Source organism: Dreissena polymorpha, chromosome 1 (assembly GCF_020536995.1).
Source record: "Dreissena polymorpha isolate Duluth1 chromosome 1, UMN_Dpol_1.0, whole genome shotgun sequence".
NCBI classification, from domain to species: Eukaryota; Metazoa; Mollusca; class Bivalvia; order Myida; family Dreissenidae; genus Dreissena; species Dreissena polymorpha.
In genome coordinates this window covers 37,740,390-37,752,187 of record NC_068355.1, presented here as the reverse complement: position 1 = coordinate 37,752,187, position 11,798 = coordinate 37,740,390, and the positions used below count along the sequence as shown (strand labels likewise).

Sequence of the window (11,798 nt, the reverse complement as noted above, 5' to 3'; positions counted from 1 at the left end):
ACACTGACTGACCTTGGTAGTTTATAGCACACTAGGACCTTGACTGACATTAAAAGTTTATAGCTCTCTAGGAGCAGTTTATAGCACTCCACGACCTTGATTGACCTTGAACAGTTTATGGCACTTTAGGACCTTGACTGACCTTGAGAAGTTTATAGCACTCTTATGAACTTGACTGACCTTAAGCAGTTTATAGCACTCTAGGACCTTGACTGCCTTCAGCACATCGATGATCCAGTTGGCACGACGCACATGGCTCTCCGTGAGGGCAGCTGTAAAACACAACACAGAAACAATCAGTTGGCCCAGAGAACGAGGCTCTTAAATTAGCTGTGGAACAATGCAATTTCTGGTATCTGTGATTCATTTCAAGGGTAGATTTGAACCTGAACAAAAACAAGAAGGCCATAATAGGGTGTAAGCACTAAAGAGTTCAAGGAACACCATTGTTGAAGACTTGACCTGGTGATCCTCAAATTTGGTCTTACTTGAACAAGATTCAATCATGGTCTTAATATTATTAACATGAGCATTATGACCATGTTTAATCAAGATAGAGTCATAAATGTGGCTTGTAGAGTGGAAATATGTTTTTTCCATCCATTGGCCAGGTTTTTTTTACCCAACATGACATACTTTTGATCTTGACCTACATATTGTCAATTCCAACATTGTTAAGTAAGATTGAACAAAAAGTGTGGCCTCTAGAGAGGTATCTTGCTGAAAGTTGACAATGGAAGTCACACAAAGTAGGACATAGACTGAATACAATAACAGACTCTTGTGCTAAGGTGATCTGAAAACATTAAGGTTTTAAACAAAAGGGAATATAGCAAACTGCATAGGGATGTAAAACATGTCCTTCAGTGAAAGTTAAGTTATTAAATTGTGTATAACAGATTTGTCTTTGGCCATAGCATATGATTTAATTTTAAATTCTGCTTGAAAGTCAAGTGTTATTAAATTGATAACAAGTAGGTTCATCTATATTTATAACAAGAGCACCGCATAACGGGTGCAAACACTCGGCTGTGGGTGCTGTTTTGAATAAATGAAAGCTAGTCAGATTTTTTTTTTGGTCACAGTGACCTTGACCATTGACCTACTGACCACAAAATGGGTGTGGCGTGTAGAACTCATCAAGGTGCATCTACACATGAAGTTTCAAAGTTGTCGCTGGAAGCACTTTGATTTTAGAGCAAAATGTCAAGGTTTTAGCATGACGCGGACGTCTGACATTGGACGGCGGACGACACGACGAGCTGGCTATCACAATACCTCAGATTTTCTCCCAAAACAGCCTAGCTAAAAATGGAACTTTGGCTTATAACGTTTGTTCCAAATATGTCTGCATAAAAGTACTTGTTCTTTTTCAGACATTCTCTAAAATAACCCTATCAGCATAAGGCTTTCCATGCAACCAAGCTTCAACAGATACAAACTCATACAAACTGAAATGTCCCAATTGTTTTTTTTTGCCAAATTGAAAACCAAATCACTGCCTTTTCAGTATTTTCTCTTTCGTCTGCAATCAAGCTTAAGTACATTCAAACTAACTGAAATTTGCAGACCAATTTTGTTATGCAAAACTTACAGCCAAATCTTTTCATTCCCATCATCCTCTCTTTCGTGTGCTTGTTGAAGACAGGTTTTGGTTCCACTTCCTTGATTTCCACATTGACAGTTCCTGACACTGAAACAGGTAGCACAATTTGATAAACCCAGTAAACTACGACATGCAGAAAGTTGTAATGCCTGAAACTTGAGATTTTGTATTTGGAACAATAAATTCAACTGGTTTAGCAGTCAGAAGTAATTTAATTTGGTTTATAATATAAAAAAATATCTTGAGTACTCAATATTGCTTGCTTGTATGTAGAATTTTTCACAGTTTTCATCAGTATTTCTGTCACATCATGGTGGTTTGTTAGCAAACTACCACTTGAGATAGCTGGTTAAACATTTCTTAGCAAACACTTTTGCTAGCATCGACAACTGCCTCACTTGAGTCAGAGGTATGAATGGCTTCAAAAAGGATTTCATTACCGATTCCAGCACAAGTTATCTGGCCTAGCCGGCATTGAAACACGTCATTTTCATATTTTAAGTCTAGCGCTCTACTAAACGAGTAAGCTTGCCCATTATTATAATTGTTAATATCTTTTGATCTTTAATTTGCAAATAATAATTCTGATATAGAATGTGACTTTTTTCCAGACAATTGCTACTGTATACAAGCAAGACAACATGATACATTTTCATGAAAACTTGAATCACTTAAAAAAACACATTTGTATATGCTTCTTAAATTGCTTAAATTGCACTTCAAAAAGTAACTTACTGCCAAAACGTGTCTGAAAAGAGATTTCTAAATTTATGGGTTATGAGGGTTTAATTTATCAAAAGCCTTTGTCACAGACAAAACAGCAGTCTCCAATCTTCTTAATGCTTTTGGAGTAAGAACAGGATCACAAATAGGTTTTGTCCACCTAGCTTCCATACTTTTTTGACTTATTGCAGGATTCACATTTAAGCTATCAATTCATACTTTAACCTAAGAAACCACACTTTATGTCAGTCATAAAAACTGAAATTTAAAGAGCAATTTCCCAATATTGCCCTCTATCAACAGATTCGCCAGCCTAGCTTAAGAAATGGGATCCAGCTTTGGACAGACAGACACATAGATGGACAGACTCATGAACCACAGAAAAACCTTCATAAAGAACTTCACAAACATGACAGTCATCTCTTAGTAGGCAGGTTTCAGATCAATACTATTGCACCCATGCATTGAAATGAATAGCAGATACATCTGTTTGACGTCAAGATACATACGTTTCAGTGCCTGTATCTGCTCAATCTGGCTAGAATTTATGGGATTGATGAAGTCGTCCATGGCGTTCAGCTCGTCCCGGATCTTGGACACTTTATCCTCACTGGGCTCCTCTGAGACAACAAACACAAGGCATGTGAGGGGAAGAATACAAGAACCATCTATGGCTTATACGGAATAGTACGCAAGGTGCTTTTAGGAAGGGCATGCATGTATGGTGGGCTTGTGTAATCATGTATCATGCAACAGGTGGAGCCTTAAGTCTCTTGAAGCAATATGTAGGAGGATGTAATAATAACAAGAGCAGTCAGAGGACAGCGCGCTCGACTATTCGAATGCTTGACAGTATAACGTAAGCCATCATGGCAAAATGTTCAATTATCTTAGTGTAAAAGGAGCCATAATTATGTCAAAATGCTTGATACAGTGGTCTGCTCTTGTTTATAGGTTGGGGTCATGTCGGTGAACAAGTATGCAAAATATAAAAGCAATATGTCAAGGGATATAGGAAATATTTGGGGTAGTATGCAACATTTAACATAGATTTATCAATAAAATGCATATTCTAAGTTTAAAAGGGGCAATAATTTTGTCAAAATGCTTGATACAGTTGTATGCTCTTGTTTAAAGGTTGGGGTCATGATGGTAAACAAGTATGCAAAATATGAAAGCAATATGTCAAGGGACATTGAAAATATTTGGGGTAGTACGCAAACTTTAACATTTGCTGCATATTCTAAGTGGAAAAGGGGCCATAATTATGACAAAATGGTTGATACGAGTTGTCTGCTCTTGTTTATAGGTTGGAGTCATGTTGGTAAACAAGTATTCAAAATATGAAAGCAATATGTCAAGGGACAATGAAAATAATACGGGTAGTACGAAAACTTTAACATTTGCACGCTAACGGAAACGGCATGGAAACGCCGACGCCGGGGTGAGTAGGATTGCTCCACTTAATATATTTCATATATAATAGTCAAGCTAAAAAATTGACCCTGGGAAGTGCGAGAGCCTAATACAAAACCTTTGAGCCTTCAGTGATTTATTTTGCTCAAATTTACAGCCGATTTTCGGCTGCTTCCCAATCGCAATAAAACACGTTTTTTCCCAAAAATCTGACCAAAATTTCCCCAAAAAAGCCTAACTTCCCCCCCCCCCCCCAAAAAAAAAAAAAAAATTTTTTTTTTTTTTTTTTTTTTTTTTAGAAAGAAGTCTCATATAACTTAATTATGATTTCTGAAATCTAGGTCTCAACTTTATTTTTTTTTCAACATCTTACAAAATAAATAACTTGAATTTGGTCATTTTTGTCCATAAATCATTCCCAAACTTGCCACTTTTATTGATTTAAAAAAATCCCAATTTGACCAGACTCCTTTTCTAGAAAACTCCCCGAACATGCACTTAAAAACAATATCACTTCTGTTACTTATAATCCTATTTATAATGCTTAATTTTTCCCAATTTCATGGTTTATCGCGCTATTTTTCCCAATTTCACGGTTTATCGCGCTAATTTTCCCAATTCAAATGGCACAGGCTGTAACAAATTAAAGCAAAAAAATCACTGGCCTTGTGGATTCAGAGGAAAAGATTTTTTTATTTTCTGTGGTAGTCTATGTCAATAGTTTGACCCCATGGGTGTAGCCTATAATGACCCCAGGGTTAAGATTTTATGAAACTATGTAGACTACCGATATAAAATGTTACATAATGAACATAACAAATCTGATTCTGAAGGTACAGGCATTAATATTTTTGCTAATTAAGTTTGCAGTAATGACAATAATATTCAAAAACTTCTTTGTCAAAAAAGATGCATAACTTTTGAAACTCTTAATGAATGACAATAAAACAAGAGACAAAATTGTCACAAAACCAGGTTTTCAACTCAAATTGTGACCTTATCCTTAGAGATATTGACGTAATTCTTTCGCGCGACACACCGTCCAATGATGGTGAACAAACAAACCAAATGATTATAAAATCTCTCAATGATTGACATAGTAATGGCCCGGACAAGCTCATTTATGGCCATTTGAACTCAAAGTATGACCTTGACCTTGGAGATATTGACGTAATTCTTTTGCAGGACATACCGTTCAATGATGGTGAACAAACGTTCCAAATGATTATAAAATCTCAGAATGAATGACATAGTTATTGCTCGGACAAGCTTGTTCCGCCTGCCCGCAACCCACCTGCCCACCGACATTCGCCAATCTAATAACCCGTTATTTCCTTCGGAAAACCTGGTTAAAAAACGCACATGCACAACTTTATATTTTTAGGTTAAATGCCAGCAAGTTTAAAATGGTGTACATTGAAATATGCAAGGGAACCTGTGTGAACAAGTTTGTGTGTACTGAAGGACACACAGACAGTCTTGGTTCATATTTATATTCAGAACTCTGCCAAACAATGTGTCACATGGGGGTGGGGTGGAGCATAACTAAAGCAGAATAGGAGCAATGATAATGACAACTGCCTTTATGATTCTTGTTTAATAAGCAGAATAGGAGCAATGATAATGACAACTGCCTTTATGATTCTTGTTTAATAAGCAGAATAGGAGCAATGATAATGACAACTGCCTTTATGACTCTTGTTTAATAAGCAGAATAGGAGCAATGATAATGACAACTGCCTTTATGATTCTTGTTTAATAATAATAATCAACATTAGGGCCATTTTTCCTTTAAGATGAAATCCAATAAGAACTTTATTTCAAATCTCACACTTTCAACAGTTAATTTATCTCAACCTAGGATTTCCCAAAAATCTGTAAGGGAATTCTTTATACTGGAAATCACCAAAATGACTCTACTTCCCTAAAAAATCACGTTGGTTTTGTTTTGTATGTAGATTTCATACAGAATTAACGGTATTTCATTTAGTGGTCATACTGATGCCAGTAACTGACAACTGTCCTTCTTGAATCACAGATAGTGGATGTAGGCAAAATAGTAATATTAGACAAATGCCCACACAAGTATGTGGCCAGGTAAGGATTCTTATCAATATTAATCATATCAGTAGTCCAGCGTCTACCAACTATGCTAGCTGGCCCAGTCAAAACCAGGTCTAAAGGCCCAAGACCCAAGAGGTAAAAACACCAAAAGTTGACTTATCAATATTACCTTCCTGTAACACTGGCATCAATGGCTTAGTATCCTTGTTTTTCTTCTTGTTTGTCTGTGTGGTCTTTGGTTGGGTGAAGTCATCTAGGGAGCGTTCTGTCAGCTTGTCCAGCGACACTGTCACGCTCTGATGCATCGTGTTGTCCTTGATGCTGTCCTTGCACATATACCTGCACATGCAGTGGTCAGGGTGGTCATTAGTAATAGATTGCTGATGAAATTTATCGTTTCTAATTGTAAAGAAGACTTTGTTATTTCACGAACAGTGATTTGTTATGCTACATAAGGTCCTGCTAGAACTCTACTCAAATCACTTGTTTATATGAGAGGCTCTTCTTTCAAATGATAAGTGGTTAAAATAAGTGACAGAGCCCATTATTTTCAAGCTCTTCTTATTATCTTATTTTCTCTTATTAAAGCTGTATTGTCAAATCATTTATTAAATTTCATATTTTCTTATTTTTTCAACTTTCATTATGTAAGTTCTTACAATTTTTATTAATTCCCTTAATTATCCCTTTGTCTTTTTATGTCGATTTTCCCTGCAGAAACAGTTTTTTTAACCATTCTTTCCCCTCTTGTCTAAGGTCAGTCTAATCATTTTTATAAAATAACTATCCCCTTAAAAAAAAATATCGTCACTGAGACATGAATGTCTGCTTCTGATAAGGACTTGACACACTTATGCAGGCACACGCTGGGGGGGGGGGGGGGGGGTTACAATTCAACTCACCCCCTCGCATTTGCAAGTAAAACTATGATCTGGGCGAATATGACATACAAAATACAATCCCCAATTTGGTGACCTCATTTTCAGATAACTTGAAGAGACTTGACTTTGTAACAGATGATTTTGTTGGAAGCAGCTGTGTCAATGCTTAATATTCTATACTGCATTAATCACACTGTAAACACTCAATTTGTAAGCAGGGAGGGGTAAAATTTACATGAATTGTATTGTTTTTTCTTCTCAATATAAGAGAAGCTTGATATACACAATTCATATGCACAACATGCATATGAGCCTTGTTCTGAGAAAATTGGGCTTAATGCATGTGCGTAAAGTGTCGTCCCAGATTAGCCTGTGCACTCGGCACAGGCTAATCAAGGACGACACTTTCCGATTTTATGGTATTTTCAGTTTCAAGGAAGTCCCTCCTTACCAAAAACCAAGTTTAGGTGGAAAGTGTCGTCCCTGATTAGCCTGTGTGGACTGCACAGGCTAATCTGGGACGACACTTAACGCACATGCATTTTGCCCAATTTTCTCAGAACAAGGCTAATATATTGGTACAAAAAATACTGTGAAAAACTTTAAAATAGGACAACCACAAGGTAATACAGGGTACTTGCTGTTATCAGCTTTAAGCCCAGCAGGGTAAGTGGTTTTAATATGGTTTTAACACCCCAGAGGCAGAGACACAGCTTGCATTTGAAATCCATGAACCAATCTTCAAACAACATCAGGGCATTTAAATCACAATGATAACCAAATCCTGAGTTCTGTCACAATTGTAACACATATTTATTAATGTTTTATGTTATATTTTAAATTTTAATTTGATTTGAACAATATTGAAGAAGTTCGCGCCACAAACTTTTGCCATATGACGAACAACAAACGGACTTACAGACTGATATAGCGACTCCAATTTATCTCCTCCCAGCTGTAATAAGTATAAATAATGAGTATATTCTTACATGACAATTTTCTGCCGCCCCCGATCCAGCATTATCGAGTCGATGCAATCCATGCGCTCGAGCATCTTGATTATCCTGCGCATCTGTAGCCTGTTCATGTCAGATATACCCATGAGCTCGAGCAGCGAGAGACCTCGGGAGCCAGACGCTCTGATCACCTTGTACACTTGGTGCACCTGGGGCTCGTCTAGAACATTTGGGTACTCTAAATCTGGGACTGGAAAAAGAAAGTAACCCGTAGGTTTCCACGTATAGCGCGCAGTTTTTTACCTCCAAAAATCAAATTAAAAAGCTGATGCGCGTTATACATTGATACAACGCTATCCTGGCTGCTAAATTGGTAAAAATATGTTGTGTAATCGTAAATAATCAAAATGGCCGCCATGTTTTTTTTCCAGAAAACCACCACCCTATAATCGTACTGACTGAGGGGCCATTGTCGAAACAACCATTAGTCGCTACTGGTAGGTATGAACGCTGTAGAAGAAGTTTTGTCAAAATAAATTTGTTTGAATAAACATGCGGACATTTCTTTGTTTGTGTTTTAACACTTCCTTTTCGATGAACTCCGATGGGGATTGTTGTCGAGAGCAGGCAAAGGTAGGTTCGAACGAGGTCTTTTTACGGGTAACTGTAGGTGTGAAAGGGGATCATTTTGCACTTCGTAATTGGCAGATGATATTGAGTAATATGTGCCACGACTTGTGACAATATGCAATTGCATTTTGTGTGTATAAATATTCAACGTTCAACTGTGGTGTTTCAAACTATCGTTAGCAATCGCCTGAACTACAACACAGAGAGATATTGACATCGTCATACAGAACATCATCCAATTGAAATTGTCTACCATCACAAGATTTATCTTGAAATTGTCTTGAAATTGTCCATAAACACAAGATTTATCTTGATTGTCATAATGGGTCGTGTACGTCAGTCGTATACCGCCAAAGAAAAGCTTGATGTTGTCAAGTACGCCGAGACTCACGGTAATCGAGCTGCTGGGCGTGAGTTCAATGTCGGCGAGTCATCAGTGCAGGAGTGGCGTAAAAACAAGTCCAGTCTGCTGAAACTTCCGCGTTCAAAGCAGGCTCAGCGAGGGTCGTCTGCTCACTACCCAGATGTCGAAAAACAGCTGCTCGCCTGGGTAGAAAAGAGGCGCGACAGTGGAATCGCTGTTTCCACTGTTGAGCTACGTATGGAGGCTCGTCGGCTCGCTAGTCTGAGCGAGTCCACAAAGGACTTCAAAGTGTCAGTTCGATGGGCCCACGGCTTTTTGAGACGCCACCACCTCTCTATAAGAAGACGAACGCATATAGCGCAGAAGCTACCGAGCGACTTCGAGGACAAGTTGATCGAGTTTCAGCGCTATATTATAAAGAAGAGGACGACTTTTGAAAATCGACATGGCACAGATTGGCAACGCTGATCAGACCCCGCTGACGTTTGATCTTCCTGCTCATATGACCATTGCAGCAAAGGGGTCAAAGACGATGACCATCAACACTACCGGAAATGAAAAGAATCGCTTCACCGTCATGCTTGCATGCACAGCAGATGGTGGAAAGCTCCCCCCGTATGTTGTCTTCAAGCGGAAGACACTTCCAAAGGGTGTCACGTGGCCCACCGGGATCATCGTGAGAACACAGGACAAGGGGTGGATGGACGACGATCTGGTTAAAGACTGGGTAAAAACAGTCTGGGGAAGACAACCAGGCGGTTTTTCCAAACGAAGCCTCCTTGTCCTCGACGCCTTCCGGTGCCATCGTTCCCCGGCTCTGCTGCGCCTACTCAAAGAGGACTACAAAACCACTCTTGCCATCATTCCGGGTGGCTTGACCAGCGTCCTGCAACCACTTGATGTATCCATCAATAAGCCAATGAAGGTCCTGTTGCAGCGACGCTGGAACCAGTGTTACAGCGAGGGCGACCACTCCTTCACAACCACCGGGCGCGTGCGGAAGCCAGAGTTGGAGGAGATATGCAAATGGATAGTAGAAGCATGGCAACAATTGGATCCCAACATCATTGTGAAAGCCTTCAAGAAGTGCTGCATTTCCAACAACCTAGATGGGACTGAAGACGACTCTGTTTGGGACGACATGACCAAGAAGACATCCGACGGCGACTGCTCTACAACTACAGATGAAGAAGACCACCACGAACTACAAGACTACTACGAGGAAACACCGACCGGAATGACAGACGAACAGATAGAGAAGTTATTTGAGAGCGACAGTGACGAAGAAGAATTTGAAGGTTTCGACGCATCTGACATCGACGGAAGACCGATCTAGACGACCGCGGAAGAACGACAAAGACAACAACGGCCCTTCTCAGGGCCACCCATAGTCTCGAGAGAATAGTCTTAACAATTGTCAAAAAATATAGTCCTTCGCCCGCATACCTCAACAATTGTATCCCTGTCTTCTATGCGTAATTCAAATTTACCGTTAATGCCCACGCTTTCCTCGAGGAAAAATCACACGATGTACACTAATTCTAATTTTCTCACGTTTTTCACAAAATGCACGTGGACTGTTAATCTTTTGCTAGAAAATTACAAAATTGTCAGAAAAGTATAGTGCTATGCAACCCCTGCTCCTAATCATAATGACGCTTCCTATTATGAATGCTTAATTAAGCTTTCCAATGCCCCGGATTATTGGACTGTGTTATAGTAAAATGGCGGCCATTTTCGGTCCGATTTGGTGGTTTTATTGTCTTGAAATATTTTTTTCTCCATTTTTGCATTTAAAAAAAAAGCCTGCGCGCTATACACGGGTGCGCGCTATACGTGGAAACCTACGGTAAAGTGTTTTGGTTTGTGTCTACAAATTGGTGTATATTTCACAACATGCATGACTTAGTAGACTTTTCGTCTAAAAAATAAACAAGGGCTGTTTGTAAAACATGCATGCTTTTTGTCACTGTGACATTGACCTTTGACCTAGTGATCTGAAAATCAATAGGGGTCATCTGCCAGTCATGATCAATGTACCTATGAAGTTTCATGATCCTAGCCATAAACGTTCTTGAGTTCTTGAGTTATCATCCGGAAACCATTTTACTATTTCGGGTCACCATGAACTTGACCTTTGACCTAGTGACCTCAAAATCGATAGGGGTCATCTGCTAGTCATGAGCAATGTACCTATGAAGTTTCATCATCCTAGGCATAAGCGTTCTTGAGTTATCATCCGGAACCCATTTTACTATTTCGGGTCACCATGATCTTTCCCTTTGACCTAGTGACCTGAAGATCGATAGGGGTCATCTGCGAGTCATGATCAATGTACCTATGAAGTTTCATGATCCTAGCCACAAGCGTTCTTGAGTTATCATCCCGAAACCACCTGGTGGACGGACCGACTGACCGACCGACAGACCGACCGACCGACATGCGCAAAGCAATATACCCCCTCTTCTTCGAAGGGGGGCATAAATATTCATAGGATATTGTCAACATTGATTAGGATTTTCAGCTGAAAGCTCCCCAGTTCATCCCCAAAAGCACTTTGCCAGACTCACCTGAGTGAGCGACCTGTACTACACACTAAGCTGTATCAGCCACTCACCTATTACTTTCCTCACTCACACAATCACCCTCACCTGGGTCAGTCATCACTGCCTCCTTCTCTTCATCCTCCTCCTCCTCCTCATCTTCACTAATTGTTTCGTTTGCCTCTAATGCAGCTTTCACCTCGTCCAGGGACTTCTCCATCTTCAGGTGGCGGATCATCTTCTCACCGTTACCGTTCCTTTGGAACAAACAAAAACTTAAGCTTTATCACAAACTTGACTTATACCTATTCTATTTATATTTATACAGGAGTGAAGTCACTGCTTTTGTCTGATCTCTGTGCAAATACTGGAAAACAAATGCCAATTTCATACATATTAACTAAGAAATAGTGCATTAAGATACATACTGATGGCAAAAGAAAAAATCTATTGACCAATTTTCACACATTTCAAGTTGTGTGCAGGGAATAGAACACATGATTTTATGTTTTGTACTCCAGTGCTGTACCTACTGCAAGGAGAATGGACTATGACCCATATGAAAGGACAGCAATCTATCATATCACTATTTTCAGTATATGGATCGCACATCTG

The 11,798-nt window shown here is 39.3% G+C and overlaps 1 protein-coding gene across 1 annotated transcript in view; it reads right to left on the bottom strand.

The window, feature by feature from the left end:
- The window catches only part of LOC127877297 (general transcription factor 3C polypeptide 1-like), a 413,141-nt gene that overhangs the window by 374,317 nt on the left and 27,026 nt on the right, over positions 1-11,798 (bottom strand). The window contains exons 9-14 of the mRNA XM_052422993.1: positions 11,292-11,440; positions 7,680-7,896; positions 5,979-6,148; positions 2,839-2,949; positions 1,595-1,693; positions 181-272 (exon numbers count right to left, since the gene is read on the bottom strand). Coding sequence (XP_052278953.1) covers positions 181-272; positions 1,595-1,693; positions 2,839-2,949; positions 5,979-6,148; positions 7,680-7,896; positions 11,292-11,440 — 838 coding nt within the window. The remainder of the gene's footprint in view (positions 1-180; positions 273-1,594; positions 1,694-2,838; positions 2,950-5,978; positions 6,149-7,679; positions 7,897-11,291; positions 11,441-11,798) is intronic.